We start from the raw sequence: 25014 nt of genomic DNA, 5'->3' as shown, positions 1-25014 counted from the left end.
CAAATCGAGCAATGGCAAACATACCGCAAGGGTTACCGTTTGAGTTTTACGAAAGAGATGCCGAACGAGCAGAGTTCAGGTTGTTTATCCAAACCATTTGGATGCAACTCTTTATCTTCATTCTGCTGTGTGCGTTACTTACCATGAGAATACCACCATGGTTCGGATGGAATGTAAATGTGGATACTCTGTGGTATTGGATTGGCATTATAGCTGCCGTTGTAGCAGCCATTATTCGAGAATACGAAAATCAAGGACGCCAAGCTCTCAATGAACGAAGATAGAGTGCTACAGGGCAAGAGCGGCATGGTGCTGGAACCATGGCCCTATTGTTTTTCTCTTTTTAGTTTTTTTTTTATGATGTCACAGGGGGAGAAAAAGCCAAGTTTTAATTGATCTATCTTGCCATTTTGGGCAAATTTAAAAAATTGCTTGCTATGATCTGATGATTATTGCTATTACTCGTTGATCATAGATAACTGCTTTGGTGCATGTATTAAGGGGGAGATTGGCATAACTCCTACTTGAATAAAAACTATCATTTTGTGTCATCATCAAAAAGGGGGAGATTGTTGAAAAATGTATGCATTATAATTTGTGAAAATTTATATGCATCTCTATTAATTATTTTGATGATTAATTCAATGATATTTTTATTCGGCAAATACAAAATTATCGAAAAGTCGATTCCCGAATTAAATATTATCGTGACCTTGAAATATAGCATAAAGTCTCTTGGATTCATGATTTATATTTACAAAGACTTTATTGAGCTCAATACATGCTTTAACGGTTTATTTAGATGAAATTGTGAGTCACAGGTTGACGAACCGGCTGACAAGCCGGCTGTCTGAACAGAAAGCTGTGACAACCAGACGACCACCCGGATGACCACTCTATCAAACGGCTAGTTTCCAACGGCTAGTTTCCAACGGCTAGTTTCAAACGGCTAGTTTCCAACGGCTAGTTTCAAACGGCTAGTTTCCAACGGCTAGTTTCCAACGGCTAGTTTCAAACGGCTAGTTTCCAACGGCTAGTTTCCAACGGCTAGTTTCAAACGGCTAGTTTCCAACGGCTAGTTTCAAACGGCTAGTTTCCAACGGCTAGTTTCCAACGGCTAGTTCCAACGGCTAGTTTCCAACGGCTAGGAAGCATATGGATGGCTATATAAGGCATCAAGAACTCATTAATGAGTACATACACAAGCTACAACATTCCATATTATTGCAAGAGCAAATTCTCAAAAGATCAAAACCAAAAATTCTCATTGTTCTTCCACTTTCATATTATTCTTGAGAGAAAATTTGTACAAGTCGTGAGCGATAATTTTCATACCTTCTTCACATACTTGTATTTCCTAAGTGAGTGTTTGAGTCAAACACTTGAAAGCTTAGAAGACCAAATTCGGGTTGGAATTTGGGTGTTATTGTTTTTGAGAAGTTTTCGGAGAAAATTCTTGCGGTTGTGCTAGCTCCTCGGGAAAGCTAGAGGCATTCGGTTCTTGTAAGCACCCGCAAGACTTACAAGTTGTAATCTTTTAAAGATTAGTCTAACCTTCAAGTAATTGCTTGAGGAGAAGTGGAGTAGGGCCGGACCGTGGACAAATCCGGACCGAACCACTATAAACGGGTTCTATCTCTCTATCTCTCTATTTTGATTGCATACTTATTGTTTGCATATATTGTTAGAGATAAATTTTTATTGGTAATTATTACTAGCAATCCTATTCACCCCCCCTCTAGGTTGCATAATTTGAGTAACACTACCAAAAAGTATGTCGGTCAGCACCTCGTATCGATACAAAAGTAACCGTATCGATACCGAGCAGTCTACTCTGCATTTCAAATATTCCCCGTAGTGGACCCGTATCGATACAAAAATAACCGTATTGATATGGGAAAACTTTGTATCGATACGCTGAAGCTTGAGATTCTCTCTGTTTTGATCTAGTATCGATACACACCAATCTGTATCGATACCGAGCTGCTTCCTGGCAGATCAAGTCCTTCATGCCCCGCTTCGACACTCGATGGCCCTTGGAACTCTCCGGCCCTCCAGCTCCACTTTCTCAAAGCCCAAAACTGCGCTCCATATGGCCTTGCCACTTGGTTACCCTCAAGGGTTGTCCATGGCATCAAAACACGTCCTTTTATCGCATTTTGCCTGAAACACTCAACAAAATACCTTATGAGCAAAATTACTATAAATGACAAATAAGCATACGATAAACGACATAAAACGGGACTAGTCGCACTAAATATCTACACAATTGGGTGCTTATCAGTTGGGGTGTTTTGCTGAGATGGTTTAACGTTTTCTGACAGATAATCTTCATGGTTGACTGGTTGTGTTCGTTCCCTGAAGAGAATAGAGAAAAGATACAACGTTGGCCTTCCTCAGCCACTCATGTATAAAATTCAAAACCATAGTGAAATTACACTCATATTTGGCCTACCATCACCATGCATGCTAAAAAGCATCTTGATGTTGGTGTGCATTAACTATTTCTGTCGAGTCACGCGGGAGTAATTATTCAGTAGTCCGGGAGCACCGCCGAATCATTTTAGAATCACATATTTATCTAGTGTTCATACACTTGGTCGTGCACCCAATGAGAATATGTGCTTGTGAATGGTCCGGAGCACCATTTGTCAGTGCTCTTGGACTATTGAATAATTTCACATCACATAGGACCCATGATTGATTGAGAAGATGTTGGGGCATCACGGTGCTCGAGGAGCACCCAATTAATTGTCAACTTTTTTCCTCTTTTAGTCGAGTTAGGAGCAAACTAACAAACGAGCCGAGCAGATAATTGATCTGGTTTGAAAACTTAAACTGAGCTTTAAAAATATGTTCCAACTTAGCTTGTTATGAAACAAGACAATCTCAAATGAGCTTTAATTAAAACAAACATAAGCCCATGTCAAATAACTTGAATTTTCATATAAAATAAGTCAAACGAGTAAAGTAATAGTTTGTTTGAATTTGGTTTGAAATCTTAACGAGCTTCAAAAAATTGTCCAAGCTTAGGTGGTTTAAAGACAAAACCAATTTTGAACAAGTTTTTAACAAACGAGCACGAACTTGAAATCGAGTAGCCTGATTTGTTTAACAACTATAAACTGGACACATAGTGATAAAAAGAAACTTCAAGTATTATTTTTAGACTTTATAAATACTTTGAGTTTACCATCGAGGAGAAAATATCGAAAGTGTTGGGAATATATTTGAGTTTATAAATGTGTAATTCAACTTGTGGGGTGCTCTTTTTAAATTCCTCTGCACATAAATTCTTGTAAAGCATTACCCTTACATATGAGATGAATTCCAAGATGCTAAATTAGCCACAATTAGGGGGTAATCTTGGTATAACCTACCCAGTTAGTTACAAGCGGTTGTTTATGTAGTAGTATAAAAATAAAATACAGGTGGTTATCCAGTTAGTTTTCACAGTTGCGTGGCTCCAACCCTCTGAACCCACTCTCTCTCTCTCTCTCTCTAGTTAGTTTTCCCGCCTTTTCACTCTCTCTAGAATTTCTCCATCATCATCATCATCATGTCAAGCTCCCTAGGGCACAGATGGGACATGATGGCGATGGTGCTCTGTTTTCTAGCACTAGCACTAGCAAAGCCCGTCAACGTTATCAACCTCTCTCCTCTTCCCCTTGATTCACCGTCTTTTTCTCCATCTGGGTTTCCGATTTTGTTTAGACAAGATTCACAAGAGACCAGCCTCCAGTTCGATTTCTACAGAGAGACTTGCCCAAGCGCCGAGCACATCATCCGCTCGAGAATGGCACGGATACTCAATCAGAACAAGAATGTCACTGCACAACTCCTCCGTCTTGTTTTCCATGACTGCTTCATTCAGGTTTCTTATTTCTCTTCTTGAATGTCATTGCTTCCCCTTTTCTTCTTTTTTGCTTCATGATTTTCTATCTATATCGCTTGACTAACAGAGTGATTGAGTTCTGTTTGTTCTTGGTTGCGGAAATCTTATACTATTCCCTATGAGTATAATCTGCGACCTTGTCGTATGCTACTCCTCTTGCTTCTTTCAATTTTTTTTGTATCAAATTTGCGTCGATAATATTCTGCCTTTCCTATCCAATTTATGATCTTGGAATTGAGTTCGTGTTCTTGTCCTCAGCTTTGAAGATTGTGTTGCTTTTGTGTGGTGATTGAGTTCTGTTGCATCTGTACTTGAATTTGTTGACTGTATTTCGTTGAAACGGGGGTTTTATTATCTTTCGATACGCATTTTGAAGGGTACTGATTAAATTCCGTGTACAGAATTTATGTTATTGACGCTGTACTTTGCTAAATGGGGTTTGTGATCTTGAGACGCATGTTGCAGGATACTCTCTTTCTTTCTTTATACATTATCTGATTGGATAAATAAATTCGCTTCTGCCCTGGTATTGGGAGTTTCTTGTTCTTGGTTTAAAAAATAATATTCTTTTGGCCTGGATTTCATGTGATTTATGGTCAATGAGTTTTGTTACCTCTGTAATTGTATTTTAGGGTGTATTTCGTTGAGATGGGGTTTAGATATTTTTATTTGGTCGCCTAATATCATAATTCCTTCTGGGTTTCGCTGATCTTAACCTGTGTACAGTGTTCCTCATCTTCTTGATTATGTGGATATTGCGGGGATTTGTCACAACGAGAACATCTCTTCTTGATTACATTCTTTCCTCTTTTGTTTGCTTTATCATTTTTTATCACTGTTTGAGTACGTTTCATTGTTACCTGGTTGTATGCTACGCTTCTCGTAGCTTACATTTTATCTTCAAATGCCCAATGGAAGATAGGTATGATATATACAACCAAACTATGATCTGGGTGTTGACAGTTAAATTTGAGGACTGTCTTTCTTTGGAGCTGATTTCATGAGACTAGTGGTGTGATTGAGTTCTGTTGCCTTTGCAAGTTATTTTACAGTTTCTAGTTCCGTTGAAATGGTGTTTTGTGATCTTTAAACACACGTGGAGTGTCTGCTTCTTGTCGTAGTGTCATAATCTCAGTTGGATTCTCTGATTTGAATCTCGGTTTTGAGTTTTTCTTCTTCATTATGTGCGTAATGTGGGGTTACTACATATACTTGACCTGGAAATTTCCAACGGATTTACTATAGTGTTGAGTGTTCCTTACATGGGTGGTTTTCATTTCGTTTGAAGGGTTGCGATGCTTCACTTCTTTTAGATGACAGCAACGGAAATAACAACCAGTCTACTGAGAAAGATGCTATCCCCAACAGTACACTGAAGGGCTTTGATTTTATTGACGCCATCAAAGAAGAGCTTGAAGACTCTTGTCCAGGAATTGTATCTTGTTCCGATATTCTTGTGGTTTCCACTAGGGATTCGATTGTACTGGTATGCACCATTCCTTGTCTGCTTCCTGATCATTTTCTTTGTTGTGAAGGATGTTTTGCCTACTGCCACCAACTAGTTTTTCCAATAGTCTGCTTCATATCCTTCAGGCATTATGTTAGGTTTCTGGAAAACTAAATGAGTAGGTAAGTAACCACTTCCTCACTAGTATAAGTATATTTCAGTCAACCATAGTGTTCAAACTTCAAAGTATCTGAACTAGTTCTTGTTAAGAATGCTAATAAGCACATCTATGCTTAGGATTGTGAAATTTTGTGATATTTATGTATTGGTTTAGTGCTGAATTTTTTAGGTAATAAAAGTTCTTTAGCAAAGGTTAAGAGCATCAATGGGATTAGGATCTCTTAAACTTCTCAACAACTTATACCATCACTCTGAAAGCAGTAATGGTATTCCATTGCCTTTTTACTGGGATGCACTACTCCTTATCCGCTTCTTAGATAATCTCCTTTGTGTGATCGGATTATTGCAACAATCTGAAACTAAATTTTCTGTGATCTTCATAATATCATCTCCTTTTTTATTGTTGCAGTCAGCAATAAATTCAAACTAACTCCATTAGTTCCTGCTTAGATTGATAACAAGCACTTCTACGTTTTTGCTCAAGCAAATTGAAGATCAATGTACTTTGTTTCCTGTGTTTCCTATTTTCCCCTTTGATGGCTACAGTTTATAGCTTAACTTCTAAACAACTTCTTAATGGTAGAATTTTTAATTGTCTTCGGGTAATTTTGATTTTGAATCTTGGCCATTTGCTTACCATTCACTTTTTATGTTGGTTAGTTCTTCTTTGTATTGTCCCTCTCTTGTATTTTTGACTGATGTTCCTTGTTTATTTTTTCTTGTGGAAAAATAGGCTGGTGGCCCATTCTATCCACTCTTTACGGGCAGGAGGGACAGCAACAGATCCTACTATGCCACAGCAATGGCTGAGATACCTAAGCCTGATGCCAATATTTCAGAAACGCTCCGGCTATTTTCACTCAGAGGGTTCAGTACAAGGGAGACTGTTGCTCTTCTTGGTATTCACTTTTCCTTACTCAGATCCTATAATATCTTTTGAAATGAATTGCCACCCCTTGCCTAAACTGGACATTTCCTTGTGTTCCTCAGGTGGGCATAACATTGGGAAAATAGGTTGTGAGTTCATTCGGCCGAGACTTCACAATTTCCACGAGACAGGACAGCCGGACCCCACCATACCTTCTGATTTTCTTGATGAAATGAGCCTCATTTGCTCGGTTAATGGGAGCACTTCACCTAATGGAGCTCCTTCTCCCATGAGATCAAGGTCTTTGATGGACTCTGCTGTAGGGTCTTCAGTTTCGGCAGGATCAGTCTTTGGGAAGAACTACTATGATAGTGTACTGAGAGGAAAAGGGCTTCTCTTTGCTGATCAACAATTGATGGCCAATGATAAAACAGCTGATCTGGTGAGGGCTTATGCATCTGATGATGGTGCAACCTTCCGAATGGATTTTGCCAGGGCAATGGTGAAGATGTCGAACTTTGGTGTTCTGACTGGTTCTCAAGGACAGGTCCGAATCAACTGCTCCAGGCTTGTCAGTTCCAATTAATACAACCTGACATTATCAACTTCTGCATCTGATTAAACACACAGATGACATTTTTGGGGGGCACTCACTTGGTTATGCCATCTAAACAATCATATCAGGGCAATTATTACCATTTCAAAGTTTTTCTCCTGAATGCTAGATTTCTAGAGATGGTCTGAAGAAAGAGTTGTACAGAATATTATCTGTGTTGTTTAGTTGTTATGTGCAGAAACTTGCTTAGCCCTTCTAAATGGCATTAATGAAAGCATTACTGATTTCTCCATCTTTCTATCGAGATGTAATATATGTGTGTCTTGAGATGCAGAAATTTACGCGTATGCAGTTTGTAGTTATTTACACTCTTGTGCTTTTCATACCAGACAACCCTTGAGAGTTGTGAAGGTTGGTTTCCTTCAGCTGCTGTGCTGGTTGTTATGTTGTTGCTGTCTGTCTTGGTGTGTTTCTGCTGCTTCTTTGCACCCTAGTGTTGTCTACGTAGACATTCCCTTAGCAACTGTCTGGGGTCCAGCTCTGCCCCTTGTTCGGTGTGCTCCGATATTAATTGTCCTTGTATCAATTGAATCATGCCTACGTTTTATGTATGACCAGTTGGTGTTGTGCTGCTTTCTATGCTTAAAAATATAATTTCAGGTTTCTTTGGGGCCTCTTTTTATTGTTATTATTTTTTAATCTTTTTTAGCCTCCTTGTCATAGTACATATTACACATGATTCTTCCTTCTTGATGACAAGCGAGAGGCAAGGAAAAGCTGTGCAACTGCTAACGGCTCCTCAGAGTCATCACAACCCAAAACACAGAAAGCACTAATTCACATGAACAGCGAAATCATATTATTCCTGATTTAAATTTACAGATGCTTTCCTTCTCGATGACAAGCGAGAGGCAAGGAAAAGCTGTGCAGCTGCTAACGCCTCCTCAGAGTCATCACAAACCAAAACACAGAAAGCACTAATTCACATGAACAGCGAAATCATATTATTCCTGATTTAAATTTACAGATGAGTAAGCTATAAAACTAAAAATGATAAATCGTAGTGCTGAGAAGAGATGGTGTTCCAAGTAGTTACCCAAGAAACTGAACTAGAAATCAATATGCCATTGGTTTTCAAATTCCAATTAAACTCATCTTTGATGGATTAAGGAGTACATAAAACATTAACTTTAGGAAAAAATATATATAACATCCACATCTTAGCAACAGAAAGCATTTTAAGAGCAATATTCGAATTAATTGAAAAGAAAAAGAATATCTTAAATCCCTACAAAGAGGTGATTAATTACCATTGCATTGATTTGGCAATGAAAAATAAACCAACAATTGTGATTCTACAGTCAGCTATTGTACACCAAAAACTTATGGAAGTCATAAGATCCAAAGTGAAACCTCATCTTTCCAAAGAAGTTACAAGAAAAACTCATCCATGGCCTCACTACCAATAGTCACCGCAAGAGCACTTTCCACGGCTGAAATGATGAAACCGATACGGATCCCGCAATATGATTTCCTGCTGGATAATTTCACTGATGAACTTGAAAACAGAATGGCAATCGCCACAAACACGAAGGTTCATGAAAATTCTAAGCTTCAAACCTTTCTTAGCGTTGATCAACCCATATGCCAGCGCAAGTCTCTCACTGTGGTTCCAAAGATTATGTTCCTTCTGTTCTTCATCAGTGTCATGCAATGAGAATGTTGTGTCCGGGACATAACCTGCTTCTGTGATCATCTTCCTAAGCTCTCCCAATTTCGTATAAATTTGCCTAGTCTGAGGGTGGGACTGGTCTCCAATGCCAAATGAACTCACTACATTTTTTAACTTGATCCAACTGCAAGCCGGCTGCTTCTTTACGTGGCGTAATTGCATTTGCCCTCTCACATTCTCAACATAGTCCCAGTTTCCAGACTTCGCACAGACATTGGAATAAAGAACATAAGCAGAATCATCTGATGGGTTAAACTGAAGAAGATGTTCAGTGGCTTTCCTGCCCAACTCCAAATTTCCATGGATCCTACATGACGCCAACAAACTTCGCCAGACAAAGTCATTTGGTGGAATCGGCATTTCTTCAATAAAATTTTCGGCCTCGGAAAGCTTTCCTGAACGTCCAAGAAGGTCAATAATACATACACAGTGCTCTATACCAGCTGGCACACCAAACTCCTTCGTCATCGAATTAAAATGTGCAAGGCCCTCATCTACTAGACCACCATGACTACAAGCGGATAGAAGAGACACAAACGTGACATGATCAGGTTTCGATCCCAGTTTTAGCATATCGTGAAAAGTTTCTCTTGCTTTATCAAAACAGCCAAATCTGGCAAAAGCTGATATTAATATGTTCCAAGATAGTCGTGACCTCATTTTTGGTTCAGGAAGCATTTTTTGAACGTCATCCATTTCTCCGCACTTTCCATACATATCCATTATAGCATTTGTGACATATTGAGATGAGTCGAATCCGAGTTTAGTGGCTAGACAGTGAAGCTGTTGGCCTTCATCCAAAATAGCCAAGTTTGCAGAAGCAGTTTGGGCTGCAGAAAAGCTGAATTGATCTAAACCTATTCCAGCTCTATGCATCTCCAAAAAGAGTTTTAAAGCTTCTTCCCCATCACCATGATGAGCATTTGCAGCAACCATGGCATTCCATGTGACAGGGTTCTTGTCAAGCAATCTGCTAAAGACATAGCTACATGAGTTGAGGTCACCACACTTGGCATACATTGTGATCAGGGAATTCTTCACATAATCATCTGACTCGAATCCTGTTGAAACTGTATGTGCATGTATGGGCATTCCATGTATCAATAGGGCATTAGGAGCCAAGCAAGCACCAAGAACATTAACAACAGTTATGTAGTTTGCAGGAGTGCGTTCCACTCTCATCAACTTGAAAAGCTTCATTGCCTCGTCTAGTTCTTCATTTTCAGCATAGGCACCAATAAGGGCATTCCAAGTAACCAAGTCTTTCTTGGGCATTTTTAGGAAAACCTGCTTAGCTTCACCCATTTCCCCACACTTTCCATACATGGTTACTAGTGCATTTCCAACAATTAAGTTGTCATGAAGGCCAGCCATTATGACAAGCGTGTGAATCACCTTTCCTTCTGCAAGGAACTCAGGGTTTGAGCATGCAGCCAGTGAACTAGCAAATGTCACATAGTTCATTGTACTTCGCATCTTAAGCAAATTATCCAATACTTTTAAGGCATCTAGACACTTCCCATCCAGTACATAGCCAGCCATTATGGAATTCCATGATATTAAATCCCTTGCCGGCATTCCTTTGAACAATTCTTTTGCATCTTCAAGTCTTCCAGCTTCAGAGTACATAGTAAGAAGAGTATTAGATACCCAAACATCGGAATCCAAACCCAATTTGACTGCCAGTCCATGAATCCCAGTCCCCCACTTCAAAGTTTTAGAAGTACCACAGACAGATAACATAATGGAAAGTGTGATTGAATCTATTTCACCATGTACAAGACGCATCAAACAGAAACATCTCAGTGATTCTTCCGAAAGCGCATTATGTGCATAAGCTGAAACCATAGAATTCCATGAAATCGTATCATGCTTAACCATGTGTTCAAAGACATAGCAAGCATCTTTGACGGTACTGAGACTACCGAACATTGATACCAGAGAGTTCGCAACAGAAACATTTGTCTCATACCCTGACATAATAACATGTGCAAGCACTTGATGACCTACTGACTCATCCTCAAGCAAGGCACATGAACCAATAACAGTAGTGAAAGCGTTTTGACTACAACCAACCCCTTTGTGCCTCATTTGTTTGTACACATTTAAAACCTCTGCAGGATCTCCATTATCCGAATAGCCAACCATCAATGAAGTCCAAGTAACTACATTCCTTACTGGCATCTCATCAAATATGCTCTTGGCGCTAGAACAAAACCCACATACGCCATAAAATTGCAGCAATGCAGTGCCCACAAACACATCCCACAACAAGCCGGCTTTGAGTATAAAACCATGAATTTGAAATCCCTCATACACCATATCATTAGACCTACTGCATGCAGTCATCAAACTGGCAACCATATACCCACTTGGCTCAATCCCTGGATCACCCATATCACGAAATAGTTTAACTGCATCTGGGTATGAACCTGCTCGAACATACGACGACATCATGGTGTTCCAAGAAGCTCCATTCCTCTCAGGCATTGTGTCGAACAAGTAACGCGCAGGTTCAAAATTCCCAAACTTTGAGTACATGTTTATCAATGTATTCATATGGAAGGTTGCTAAATGGGTAGAACCCTTTAACCAAACCGCGTGCAGTGCTCTTCCAACAGCCTCGTCGGTGATTTCTGAGAAACCTTTGTGGGAAAAGCTCGAGATTTCCGGTTTCGGGTGGTGGGAAAGGTGATGAATTGTTTGGTCTGCGGTTTGTTGTATGCATGGTTGGAAGTGGTTTGGAAGGGGAAATATCGATGGAGAAGTGGTGGAGAAGTCAAACAGAGAGCCAAGCTTGAGAGACGATGGAATTCGCGTTAGAATTTTCAGATACTTGGGAGGGGATTTGATCATTAGCAGTGGAAAGTTGCAATTCCTTTTGTTTCTTCATAAAAAACGAGCGCCAAAAAGACAGGTTTATCTTTTGGAAAGGGGTACAGAGGGAAAACATCCGACGGCTGTGTTTGGAATAAAAAGAAAGAGAACATGAAGGGGAAAAGATCGAAAGATTTCCTTCCTCTCTCGTTTGGCTTTTAATTTTGGAAGAATAAAGGAAACCATGTGAGAGTTTATTTTACCCTTCAAAATTCCTAAATTTCTTCCTCATTAAGAAGCCTTTTAGTTTAAGTAATGAGTTAAAGTTAAATTAAAAAAAGAAGTTAAAGTTAAAAGTTCAAAAAAGTCATAACCAAACAAGGAAAACAAATTTCCTTTTACCTCTCTTTTTTTTATGCAAATTCAAAGAATTCTCTTATTTTTATTCTCTTCTGGAATTCCATCATTTCGGATTGATTTGAACGATTGGGTATATGCTCTATGCGAATTATGGATTTAATCTTGTCAAAACTACTACTTTTGACAGATTGATAACTAATACAGTATAGTTTTGCAATAGGTCAACATCTATTTTTTGTTTCCAAGAAAACAAGCAAAAATGATAAAGCTTTAAGAGAGAGAGAGAGAGAGAGAGAGAGAGAGATCTAAATCAAGAGAAAAAAGATATTCCAGGTAATAGAAACATCATTTGATCCAATTTTGCCTCTGAAAAAGCTTGTTCACGTTGTTTCCTGTAGTATATACAAAAACCTATGGTGCTCTAGCTGATATACCCCAAATAACTAATGAAGTGCAATGGTGCTCTAGCTGATATACCCTAAATAACTAATGAAGTGCAACACACCTAATTCTACAGATGACACTCTTACCACTACAGTTATCTTTTCCCTCTTTACAAGTCTAAATGTGCACCAAATACATACATAAAACACTTAACTGTACACTTGTGAAGTAAAAACCCGGGAATGCAATATCTTGAAAACCGTCTCCACGGAAGAAAAATCAATATCAAAACCGTAACTCTGCCCTCCATATTGAGCGTAAAGATAACCTTTAGGAGAAGAGGGTGGGGTCAACGTTTGAGAGACTTCTGGTAAATCAGAGGTGGGCGGTGAAGGCATGTCTCTCTTCTTCGAGTAATAGACATCAGCCAAGAGAAGCCAAATGAGATCAGAATCGATGGACGCGAGCCCCACAAGGGCATTCACAGATGCCTCGCGAAGCCCAAGAACGCCACTGTATGCTATCCCCACAACAATTCCACTCACCTTTTTTAGTACTGCTTCCAACGCTGAAGCGCTCCTTTTATCTCTGGATAAATCAGCAATCATGTTGAGCACTGCTGCCTGGACTTTTAGGTTTGAAACCTCCGCCACTGAGACCTCTGAAGAGATTGAAGTACTTCTGTAAGGAAGTTGCAAGGGGGTTCTTTCTTGTTTTGAGATGGGTTTAGTCTGAAAAGGCGAGGTGCTCAGAAGCTTCCAGAAGTGGGGTCCATCTGTATAAAACCGACGAGAAAAGAAATCCCCTCCACAGATTTGCACAACGTTGCTTATCACGCATGCACATTTCCTGACAGCCTGTGAAAATTACCGGAGTTAAAGATATATAAGATTATTTGCTTATGTTGCAAATTACTGAAGTTTACAGCAAAAACGGTGGGTCAAAAAAATTCCGTACTATATTTCCCCTTTTTATTGTCGCTACCACAATTAGGAGGATAACCCTTTAATAGCAGCATGAAGCAAAAGAGTCAAAAAGAGAATATGGAAGTAATATTGATCCATGCTAGTTTTAGAGAAAGCAACAAAAGGAAATTGAAGAACACTGACCAGTGGGTTCTTATTTCGTATACAAGCAACCAAGAAAGGCCATATTTTATTCATTGCCGGAAGCAACCTATTTTCATCAGTTTCATCGTCAAAAGCATCCAAAGTATCACTAAGACTATGAAACGAACACAATTTGCACACTTGTTTAACTGCTTCTTTAGTCTCCCTCTCCTGCTTGAATGCTTCTTCCACTTTGGCAAGTGCCAAAATGCCATCCTAGAAAAGAACTACCGTAAGTGCGGGAAAAGGGAAACAAGAACCACATTAACTTGAGGCATAAGAGCATTGCTTGAACATAATGTGATTCAGAAATTATCATCTTCTACACACTCCATGGTAAAAATTAAACTATATTGGGTGATCAATCCAGTAAGTCTCCTTCAAAAAAGAAACTAAATTTTATTACTTTGACAGGTTTTAAGCTTAATAACCATCATACTCACCACTTCCAAAAAGGAAAAATCAACACACTCAACGAGAAATATAAGAACTATACCTTGACTATATCCAGGGATATCAAGCATGCTGCTTGGTTCAGTGAAGTGAGCAGCGGCGTTGCAGCCAGTAAACATGAACCAGCAATAGATCCAACTGTTCTTCTATATCTTCTGGAATCATTCAAACTGAACAAAAAACTCTCCCATTGCTCTATGGGTGTAGCAACACCATCAAAGCACACACCACCATCTTCTCCTCAGCAAAATATAATAATCAAATCTCAAAATCTAATCCTTCTAGGCTGGGAAAAATCAGCAAAACTCCTACAGTTACCATAGTCGACCAAACAAGAATTCAAAAGCAAACATATGTATATACTTATGTGCACACAAACCCCACGATATAAGCTCGCATCTAAGATCACTTAAAGAAACGCAACTAGAAATTATAGAAATCTAAAAGAGTATGACAGTTAAGGTTGTATAAGTCAGCTGGAAGACAAACACGAGGAGAACATATTCAGCACCTGAGAAGTTCCAGCCAACATAAAGGCACACCAAATATTAATCAAAGCAAAGACATTTGCAAAAAAAAGAAGCAAGAACAACAGCACTTACATGAAATGAATAATCTGTATCGGATCTCATCTTTCTAGCCTCTCTTCACATTTTTCTTTTTTCTCAAAAAGTGAGACAGGACCAAGCGTTCAGTGCAAAGAAAACAATATTTCAGGAAGCCAGAAAGCAATCCACTTTCTAGGAAGGAATTAATGTCTCCTAGAGAGGTGGCATGCTTTAAATCTCCTCTAATACTTCTGCTAGACACAGGATTACTTAATCCTCAGACACAACAAAACCAAATATGTTAAGTTTGTTGAAACACTATAAGTGAGTCAAACTGGAGAAACCTGTTTAATTTCTGTTGCTAGCTAAGCAGCATAAATCTTCATTTTAGATTGCAGGACTGCATTGATTTTGGAAGCATTTCCATAATGCAACAAGTTTTCCAGGATCTAGCTAATTCTTTGGAAGGACGTCCATTTCAAGAAAGTGAATTTTGATTGTGGTTAGGAAATGAAATGTAGGATATTTAATTACCACAATTATAGTGTAAGAAGGGAGTTTATTTTCTAATCACGGGGCATAGTGTCCATTCATTATAATATATATGTGCTCCCCAAACGTCAAACAGTATGAAAATAATAACATGGAAACAAACCTTGGGAATAACTTAAAACCCATTTTGCTATCATTTAATGCCCCAAAGGTTGTTTCATAAATCAAGCGTCAAGTCTAATAATCGAAGTACAGTTTGAGTTCACCCAAAAACTTGGTCAAAATCTGACAATTAAACTTGATTAAACCATCACAAATTTCCTAATATACTAACCTGATTCCATGGGAGAGACATCAATATCAATGTCATGGCGTGATTCTGAACAAACTGAACCCTTCATGGTCTTCTTTTCAACATCAGACATTTTTGATTTAACATCTTCAAAAAGTGACACTGCTTGAGGGAGAAGCGAGCATGCTTCTCGGTTTGAAGCCTTTGTAATTTCAGCAACAGCCTATTGAAAAGCAAATGATTTAGAAGATGGTATCTTCCATGTAATTACACTAGTTACATCAATACAAAATATAAATACATCCATATATATTGCCATATCATGATAAAGCCCACAAACATTGGTGGGGTAAAAAGAAGTGTAAGGTAATAACTAGCTCATGCACATCAACTCCTGTGGAAGACTAAGAAATCACGTGTTTAGAACCAACTAGACGAAACTTATAAAGCAGTTCACCACTGTGGAGTATCTAGACAAACAGAAACAAGGTAACTTATAAGCACTTCAATTGCAGGAATATCTCTAGAAGACTAGAACTCACAGACCAAATGTTGTGATGATCACTCAAATAGCACTACCGTTGAAGTTGGACTTTCGTGGCTCTAGCTCCACTTTTGCTTATCTATTACCACAGCCTAAAGTGCCAGTGCGCCTCTAAAATTCCACAAACTACTTTCTATGCCAAGAATTTTCTATAGGTACACATCATACCAATTACATTTGAAAGCTTGTTGCCACAGAATCCTCGCAAGGGACCAATGATGTTTGTATTTGGCCAATAAGAAAATCAACATGAGCAACAAAAAGATCGCAAAATGATAAAACATTTCCATCAAATATCACCTTCAAAAAGGGAACAGTTAAATCGGGGTGCTGATGACGGCCAAGAATCTCAAGTTCCAGCGAAACAGAACGCATCTGTGCAATTCCAATGGGCCAAGTATTACAATTCAACTCTTTTTATAAATCCTTTGCAACAATTTTTTTATTCAAACAAGAAAGAAAGGAATGAAATATTGTTAAAGAAAAAGGAAAGCAAAACAAAATCATGCACGAATCTGAGTTAAATAAATGAACTCCCTTGGGAGAACTAACTAGCTCAAATGTAAATATTATAATGTGGAAATTAAAGGAAAGAAGACAACAAAATCGATAACATGGGATCTTATGAAAAAAAATATCCAGAAACTTTAACAGCAGTCTACATGACATGTTCGGAACAGGGGCAACTGAGGAAGTAAATTCTCCAAAGAGAAGCTTGGTATGCCAAGCACGATAAACGTACCGGTTCCTCCAATAAGGGCAATATTTTATGAGCCAATCCAATATAAGAAAGCATGGCAGCGAGCACGTTGGGTACATGAGAATTAAGATCCAAATGACGTAACTGACGGCATATTGAATCAATGACATAGTCTGAATTTGCCAAAACTAAGTGCCCAACCTGCAAAAAGGACATCATAACCATGAAAGCTGAAAGATAAAGAGAGAATATCAACCATGTCTTGTACTCACCGTTGGATAACCACATGTAGAAGAAACGACATGTAAGACAGCATCAGATGCACTTCTTATTTGGAAGTTTGAGCAAATTAGATTCTCAAGCAACACATAAAGAGATGAATGAAGAAATCCACAAGAAGCAAAAGTTTCCCCGAGGCACATACTAAATATGCCAATCCCCTCGATGATAACCTGCTTGAAGAAACATGACAAATATCAATAGAATGTACTTAAAACCCAACAGACACATTATAATTTTTATCATTAGGTGCAGTAATGATGAAGGAAAATGTATCTTTCCTGGTAGAGCAGAGCAGCATCATGGAAGAAGTGCAAAGTTATATCTTCTTCACCGTCAGGCTGCTCAAAAGAAGATTTATGATCTAAAGGGAGACTCCAAAGTTCAGGAGATAGGTATTCGTGTAAAATACTACCAATGCTATCAATCAAGTGACTCTTTGCACGCTTCTCCTCAGAAATCTTCCAAATGGATGCATAAGGCACAGAATGGGGAGGCTCAACATTATCAGATCCTCCCCCACATCCCTCTGTATCCTCCCATCTTAACCCAAACTCGTCAAACATCAATGCAAAAGAATCAACTAATTTATCTGATATACCAAAAAGTATCTCATTTAGAAGACATACAGCAGTACAAGCCTGCCGCAATAACTGTCCCGAGCCGGTTCTATGATACCAAGATTGCCAGCTTTCTTTACTATTCTCTTTCAACCTGACCTCAGAAACCAATTTCCGTACGTAGCTCAGTGGAACATCAGTGACAATTGACAAAGACCGTTCACTTCTACAATCTAGTCACAAGCAAAAACAGACAAACCAGTAAATTCTAAGCAGAGATAATCAATAACTCAAGCAAAGAATTTAAATCGAAGAGCCAACCTGCCATTAGAGATAAACCTACAAGTCTAAGAATTCCAGCGAGAGCGAGGTATAGTTTCTGACTGCCCACATTAACAAACCAAGGTGGCATGCGCGGAAGCTCGTATTCCTTGTGAACGTTTTCCAGCGGGCATAATGCTTTTTTGCTCTGGGTACAAGAGAACTTTGAGACTTCTGAGGGAGTAGCATCTGTGCCAGCCTTATTCTCATTGGTAAAGATGCTAGCTCTCATCTCAGTTATGGAGTGAAGGTATCCCGCTGAGGATGACCTTGCTGAAATAATTTTGTCCAGAGAACCAGCAAATGCTGAATTCTGACTGAAGCAGAGGGCAAAAACATCCAAGAATCTAGCTGTTGTCACCTATACATTCAAGAGAGCAAATCATGATTAATAATTGACATGATGTAATTAGGATAAAAATATACAACATTATGGAATATCTGAAAGAAGCACCCAGTGTGCTTGTTTCCAGTAACCTAATTATCCCCTTCACCGAATGAAGAAAATGATAATCTAGTTAATATCCGGACCTTTGATATGTTATGGATGACTCCCAACAACCAGCTGAAGTTTGAAGCTGCATAATTATACTGGATTAACTCCTAACCCCAATGACAAATTATCTACGAACTACGTTGGGTAAAGTGACAAGCTCAACAAGGGAAAGTTAGCAATATTAATTATCAGAAGGGGACGGATGTGATTTTGCTGCAAACAGCAGAAGTCAGGGTATGCTGAACCAGAAAAGCTGAGACAAGAATGGAAATTCCATGGGAAAAAAAGCAAAATTGGTTTTCCAAACACTCATGAAAGATAAGGGACAGCAGCAATAGATACTAGAAAATTAGATCCATCCGCACTGCAAACAGTAGACTCATTGTGAAAATTGGGTCTCAAGCTGTTGTCAAATTCTACAGATTGAAGTCTAAGAAGGGAAAAAAAGAAAAAAAAAAGACGTCATCGGAGTACAACACCTCTGAAACATCCAACCAATCAACATGAAAAACAAGTCTGACAAATCCTACAAAAGGGTGGCACAAGCTTTTGCATGCACCTTTTTCAGTCCTTCAGGTTACTGCCATCTACCATACAGAACTAGACAAAAGAGAAGGAGATGGTGTGCATGGTTTGGATTGTTTTAAGTTAGAATACACCTCCAACTTATAAAAAGAGGAGCATGGCTTTTTCTAGAAACTACAGGTAGCAACAAAACCAGGGAAAATATAATGCAATACCCTGTTCAGATGATGGAAAAAAGATAAATAACAAAGCATAAATAAAATCCTCATCACCGGGACATTAATGAGGGAAGTGGCACATACAGGAGACTGAAGGAGATGATCCACCACAAGTTGAGGACCGGAGAAATAAATAACTACTAGTAATTTCTGAACTTCAGACACTGCAAGAGAATCCTCACTTCCCAGCACCACTTTTGGGAGCTTTTCAATTGACCTGTTTGAAAGCAAATTTTAAAGCCAATACGGTGCGCATAAGATGCTGAAATTCACTCCAAGGTTTCGTCGGTAGAAGAAAAACAATCATAAACCTGCTAAAGATTTCAGCAAAGTCACATTGAACATGATGTTTCTTGTTTGATGAGAACAGAGATCTAAGGAAAATCTGTGCAGTTGAAGACACCTCTTCAGAGTCATCACAAACCAAAACACACAAGCATTCCTGCGTAGTAAAAAGTAAAACATATGAAGTTAAATGCCCGAACAAAAAGAACTATTGAACTCTTCATATATACAATCTCTCTCCAAATTCTTCATCTATTGCCCTTGTGTGTGATGCTATGATACGATTCCAGACAACGATTATACAAAAATTAGAGCATAAATCATCTTGTTGAAAGTATCGCTTATCTATGGTATCCCAGAAAGAAATTGTTTATTCCATAAAAAATGCACATCCCTGTTTCTCTTCTTTTTGGCCAAGCCAGCTACAAGCCTCCTCCGGTATTATCAAAATCACCATAACCAGAAAACTAGTTCTCAATACTCCAAAAAATTTATGCTCTGGACATATAGAAAGGGCAATGACCAATAAATAGAGTGAAGGATATGTGCACTAGCTAAGGACTTGAACAAGATGAACTGATTAACGTAATCGAAGAAGAGGTCCCATAGTCACTTTCCCTAACAACAGTGTGAAATGACCCATTGCTCGATGCGATGATATACTTTGGCCATAACTTGGCCCAAGTGTCCAAAGTGTGTCCAGCTCTAGAAATAAGGAAAATGAAAGACAATATTATCGTACAGATGTGTCATGTGTGTCAAAAAGTGTCAAGGATGGAAGTGTCATTGTCTGGCCAAGGACATGCACCTTCTTAGAAGTGTTGTCGTTCTTGTCAACGCTCTAGCACAACAACTACCTCAAGAATATGCATCGGAGCTTACCAATAGCATCAGTCTGCTATCCTTCAGTGTATAACTGCATTTTGATAACAATCCTCGAATGGCGGCCAAAACTCCTTGTCTCACTTTTTTCGCTGAATGAACACAAAGCTAACAACAGTGCAGATAATTAGAAATTGAATGACAGCTTAAATGAAAGAAGTAAATGAAACATGTATGTAACTATGGCCAATAAATGGCAAAATAGCCAGCTGTAAGAACTCACATGTGGAAAAGTCGCAGACAATAGTTTATTCACGTGAGCTGAAGTTTTAATAATCCAATCTTTTGTACGGCTCACATGAAAAGATCCAATCACATTGCCAGAATTAACACTCCCCTTTTCTTTCAACCCGAATTTTGGAGTATCTGTGCGTACTGCTTCACTTGGATTTTCCACAACCATTACACTCTGATCTTGACTTTTAACAGGCAATTGACGGAGTTGCTCCAGAAATGATATTGCAGAATCATTCGTGTTTGAATGAAATCCAGTACTTGCATTCACAGACATACCAAGACCAGATATATTAGCATCATCTTCGAGAACTAACATAAGGAACTCAGCTAAGCCTCTAATTGCTTGGTCAATGGCTTCAACACTTCCAGCAGCCCCACTAATCATAGTTTTTGAGACATGCAACACTTTGGCAAATTGACTAACAACACCTGGTAAAAAGAAAGCTAGGGCATCAGCAGTACCAACCTGCAAGAGAAAACACAAAAGGAAGGTCATAAAATCTACTTCACATTCCACACAACATTTAAACCACAAAACTTTGCACACTAAAGCAAGCAAAGGTATCACTGAGCTCAAATCAAACGATCTGATCAAATTAAAAAGCGCTATAGGAGGCATTTGGTAAAACTCTTCTGTGGTGGTTTTGGCTTAGAATTTGAAAGCGTATGTTGTTGTGGCTTTATACCTTTCAGATATTCACATTCTTTGCTCGTTCAACTCAAAAAACTCAAAATCAAGTGTAACAACCAAACTGCAATCTGAGGTCTGGGATGCTTTTTAAAGCTAAGAGCTGCAGAGAACTTTTACAGGAAGAGGACATAATCTTTCCAGAAGGAAAAACTGGTTATGAAGCTGAAGAGGCAAAAAGATTATTCACCGGAGAAAGGCAATTCGATAGAGACTCAAGAAATTGCCATCTCACCATAACACAGGCACATTGTGACAAGTTGACAACTTACAATTAGAATACACACTACCAACCAAGAATTATATACATTTAAATCTCTTATACCGTTCCAGCAAGAAGCTTCAGGCTTAAGCCTTAAGTAAACAAGCATTTATAGATTACATTAAGCTATCATATGTAAGGCTGTTCATAATGTTGATCTCATCTCATACTGAACAAATAGCTGGATCAAACAAACCAGAAATTACCTTAGCAACAAGCATGCGAAGTGTAAAAAAGGCTTCTACACGGACCTTTGCACTCCCTCGATGTCCTCGTCCAGCCTCAATATCTGCAGCCTTTCCCATAAATCCAAGATTGAGACAGAGGAATATTATGTGGACAAGTACAAAGAAAAAAGGAGGAAACATCAGATAGAAAAATGTTCATTATTCCTCAATAAAGGTCCGAGAGAAGAAATAAGTTACTTTGAGGAGAAGTGATAGCCAGTGGCCAACAGCAGCAGAAGCAGTTTGAGAATGGAGAAATGCAAGCAGGCATTCTTCAGTTTCTGAGGCATCCTTTGGAAGTATAGAGTGCATATCTCTTCCATCTAAAAGTGCAGGCATGCCGTTAACTTGTTTACATGAACAAGACTTGTTAGGGCACAAATGTAAACAAAGAAGCACTGCCCTGAAACACCGTAATACTCCCTCACGAAACTCTTCTGAAGCCTCGGATGGAGAAAGCATTGCTGCATACGTCAATTTTTTCAAAATTACAACCATCTGCAAAGTCATACAGCATCCTTCAGGTGGCTACACAATTATTTACGTAGATTTGAACACCAACCCACATACAAAGTTAAGAAACTACACATGTAGATGACAAATTTGACTAATCAAAGTGCATCAAACCTCTATCACATTGGTATGCAAAAAAGACTTAAAAAAATATTTTTGGTCTGTCACAGTCACAGGTATCTACAGCACCATTTGCTACAAAAACATGGGTGAGCAGTTTCCATACATAACTTCTCTTTGCCTCGTTTTTATTACCCCAATAAGTGTCACTCAGACCATAAGCAAGAGACTTGCAGGACAAAATAAATAGATTGGCAACTTAAGTCAAGAGTATCATGAAGCTAAAATATCAATATACTGCAACTTTCATCGATTAACATAGGCAAGCACACAATAGTATGACAAACAAAACATAGAGAAGTGCTCAAAAATAAGTACATTAAGGCAAGCAGCTTCAAACAATAAGGACCGGGAACAACATGTAGGAAGGCAAACAGCTTCCAACAATAAGGACCTTCAATTCAACCTAGCTATCAGTATATCATTATCGAACAACATGTAGGAAGGCAAACAGCTCCAAACAATAAGGACCTTCAATTCAACCTAGCTATCAGTATATCATCATCATGAAATGCAGCACTCATAGTCAGTTTGCCTTCCGCAAAAAAAAAAAAAAAAAAAAAACTATCTTTATTGTTTAGCACATAGAGACATAAATAACATCGTAAGACTATGAATACAAGCACGGAATGCTAAAGCTGAAACAGGTCAAAATGCACACGTGCAACCCAAATGGCATTCTAGACAATATACCTGATCCACAGAGCCTAAATGACACTTCTTCAGAAGTTCCTCCAAACACCGAAGCACACCTTCAGCTGCAACATCACTGACCTTATGCGGCACTTTTGGGATATCAACCATCACAGATCCCTCAACCTTTGGTGGAGATCTGCAATTAACTGCGGCATCCAACAGAAGCAGCAATGGAAACAATGTATAGCTGAAAGAATAGATAACAAATCCACAAGTCATAGTCCGCACAAGAAGAAGGAAACAAAAAAAAAAAAGACTTACAAACCAAAGGATACTTCTGTTAATTTGGTAGCAATGACAAATATCACACCACAGCACAGTGATGCTATTTTCCGAATGAATGCATAGTCCCGTCAGTACAATCAGCCACAACAAACACTGAAACAAGTTATTCATTCTCCTTTATTCTCCATCTGAATTGAAGGAGACCTATCACGATTAACTGACCCCAATTACATCACTACATTTATCTCAATTCTAGCAATTTCATATAGACCACCTACATTTATCTTGCTTATGTACAAACTAATGCCTGTTTTGATTCTACATCCAATTCTACTCATGGAACTCCAAAGAATTTTAATCTATTTGTTTTTCAAGCTTGCTTTTCTGTAACATCTGAATTGGGGTGATTCGAGCTTCCATTTTGTTTTGAAAAAAAAGGCGAAAATTGTTCTCATGTTATCTTTGTTATCTGCAGGGGTTCTTGACCACCAAATAGATGACAACAAAATTGCAAGCAAAGCCACCCACTTTCGAACACTAAAAGAGTAAAATTTACATGATCAAGGGAAAAAAAGAGAAAAGAAAAAGAGTAATACAGAAAAGAACATACTCGAAGAATGGCTGGAGAGTGTGGGGCGACGACCGGGAGAGGAAACGATGGAGTTGAGGGAGAGAGGAAGGTTTTTTCTTAGGGTTTTGGAGGAGGTCTAGTAGGTCTAGATTATAGGTTTTTAGCTCTGAGAATGTGCGTTTTCGAGCTTCGTCTTCATCGAAATTGGTTGCCTTCAAATTTCCATCGTCTTCTTCAATAGCTTCCATTTTCACCTACCCGCACACAAACACAAACACCCACACGAGAGAGAGAGAGAGAGAGAGAGAGAGAGAGGTGGAAGTGGGAAGAAGCGCGAAACCTGCAAGGGTCCGGAACAACCGGACAGGGGAACTACTGAAGAAGAACAGAAACAACAAGTGTCAATAATGTCATCTTAGGAAATGTCGGAGACCAAACCGTAATTTCGTAACATGTGGGCCTAGACGTTCCTATTCATTTGAGTTGGGCCGGTGTCCGTGGGTCATCCTTGAGACCTTTGGGCTTCAATTTCTGCGTCTATGGGCTACAGCCCTACGCCCAGATTTTGTTTACATTTTATTTTTTTGCTTTTTCCCCTGCAATTGATTTTGGAAAATGCTAACCTCCGCCCTCAAAGTGGAGGATAATAAGTAAAAGACGCATTGATATCCACAAAAAGTGCATTGATATGTATGAAATATTAACAACTGTGAGATATGTATTGATATCCAAACTTGTTTGTGAAATTATTTGTGTATTATCTTCTGTCCAGCTTAGTGAGCAGAGATTAGCAAGACCGATAATGTAAAACGTATATGTTATCCTTATAAGATCAAAGTTATCAAAACATTTTTCTTTTACAATGATGAATATTTCAATTTTCAAAGTTTTGCTTGTGGTCCATTTTGTTTCAACATGAATGACATTATTAATATATAGAGACGATCGAGCCATACAAGCTAAATAAAATAGTAGTTCTAACAACTACATAAGAGGGTGCAGAATATGGCCCATTTTGAGCCTAAAGCAACCATGCTATTCTTTGAGGCACAACACCCATCCATCCCCAAACCTCAAAGATATCAATAAGCCAAATTTTGGGGAAAAGGGAATTAGTAAAGCTGCAAATAACAACTAGTGTAAAACTCTTTTTGGATCGAGTAGTATTAGTATTGGAGTATCTTAGTTTTTCAACTGTGTGGTGCAGTGTGACGACAATGAACTATTATATATACTCCATAGTAAGAGATGCTGAGTTCCTTTGACAACATGACAGTTTTCTGACTAGTTCTCTTTAATTAAATTTTGTCACTTGGAATTATAGAAGGAAAGAGGGGGGGAGGGGGAGATTTGGAACTTGAAATAGACAAAAGTTCCTATTTAATTAATTACATGTCTTTCTTATTGGGCTAGCTGGGATTAAAATTGACATTTAAGAAAAGAAAGCCGAAACTTACTTTTGTCTGTTTTGCCATTAGGCTGCAGGCTAGGCACCACGAATTTGAACGTGTATGATCTGTTTCCAATTAATT

At 38.6% G+C, this 25014-nt stretch overlaps 3 protein-coding genes across 8 annotated transcripts; 1 reads left to right on the top strand and 2 right to left on the bottom strand.

Moving 5' to 3' along the window:
• The first annotated feature begins 3451 nt into the window (after nt 1-3451).
• LOC131329217 (putative Peroxidase 48) lies at nt 3452-7356 on the top strand. Its single transcript, XM_058362304.1, has 4 exons — nt 3452-3874; nt 5184-5381; nt 6256-6421; nt 6513-7356. Exons 1-4 carry the CDS (start codon nt 3560-3562, stop codon nt 6974-6976), a joined length of 1143 nt encoding a protein of 380 aa, XP_058218287.1. The 5' UTR covers nt 3452-3559; the 3' UTR covers nt 6977-7356.
• A 779-nt stretch (nt 7357-8135) lies between these two features.
• Nucleotides 8136-11879, bottom strand: LOC131330263 (pentatricopeptide repeat-containing protein At3g24000, mitochondrial). Its single transcript, XM_058363792.1, has 2 exons — nt 8360-11879; nt 8136-8328 (listed from the first exon to the last, which is right to left on the bottom strand). The coding sequence occupies exon 1, from the start codon at nt 11532-11534 to the stop codon at nt 8406-8408; it is 3129 nt and encodes a 1042-aa protein (XP_058219775.1). The 5' UTR covers nt 11535-11879; the 3' UTR covers nt 8136-8328; nt 8360-8405.
• Nucleotides 11880-12182: 303 nt separating this feature from the next.
• On the bottom strand, nt 12183-23865 carry LOC131329059 (uncharacterized). Of its 6 annotated transcripts, none has more exons than XR_009200607.1 (18): nt 23522-23865; nt 22684-22873; nt 21556-21855; nt 21337-21426; nt 20167-20646; nt 19944-20051; nt 19088-19218; nt 18861-18993; nt 17538-17898; nt 16941-17449; nt 16650-16832; nt 16420-16578; nt 15978-16052; nt 15176-15356; nt 13845-14038; nt 13349-13564; nt 12361-13096; nt 12183-12317 (listed from the first exon to the last, which is right to left on the bottom strand). XR_009200607.1 is itself a non-coding variant. In XM_058362116.1 (18 exons), exons 1-18 carry the CDS (start codon nt 23728-23730, stop codon nt 12721-12723), a joined length of 3858 nt encoding a protein of 1285 aa, XP_058218099.1. In that variant the 5' UTR covers nt 23731-23865; the 3' UTR covers nt 12183-12720. The 6 variants fall into 6 exon arrangements, 5 of the variants coding, with proteins under 5 accessions (XP_058218099.1, XP_058218096.1, XP_058218097.1 ...); XM_058362116.1 differs by having other exon boundaries at nt 12183-12759; nt 12797-13096; XM_058362113.1 differs by having other exon boundaries at nt 12183-13096.
• Nucleotides 23866-25014: the final 1149 nt, after the last annotated feature.

Source organism: Rhododendron vialii, chromosome 6a (assembly GCF_030253575.1).
Source record: "Rhododendron vialii isolate Sample 1 chromosome 6a, ASM3025357v1".
Classification (NCBI taxonomy): Eukaryota; Viridiplantae; Streptophyta; class Magnoliopsida; order Ericales; family Ericaceae; genus Rhododendron; species Rhododendron vialii.
Note: the sequence above shows the minus strand (reverse complement) of the source record. Positions and strands in the feature narration are given on the sequence as shown.

Bases quoted from the DNA above. Each gene is read 5' to 3' on its own strand.
- LOC131330263 (XM_058363792.1), bottom strand. From the start codon at position 11,534: ATGATCAAATCCCCTCCCAAGTATCTGAAAATTCTAACGCGAATTCCA.
- LOC131329217 (XM_058362304.1), top strand. From the start codon at position 3,560: ATGTCAAGCTCCCTAGGGCACAGATGGGACATGATGGCGATGGTGCTC. The intron at 3,875-5,183 runs GTTTCTTATTTC...TTTCGTTTGAAG, and splicing joins TCCATGACTGCTTCATTCAG to GGTTGCGATGCTTCACTTCT. The intron at 5,382-6,255 runs GTATGCACCATT...GTGGAAAAATAG, and splicing joins CTAGGGATTCGATTGTACTG to GCTGGTGGCCCATTCTATCC.
- LOC131329059 (XM_058362113.1), bottom strand. From the start codon at position 23,730: ATGGAAGCTATTGAAGAAGACGATGGAAATTTGAAGGCAACCAATTTC. The intron at 18,994-19,087 runs GTTTATGATTGT...GCTTTCAAACAG, and splicing joins TTTGCTGAAATCTTTAGCAG to GTCAATTGAAAAGCTCCCAA. The intron at 17,450-17,537 runs GTTGGCTCTTCG...GCTTGTGACTAG, and splicing joins AGGTTTATCTCTAATGGCAG to ATTGTAGAAGTGAACGGTCT.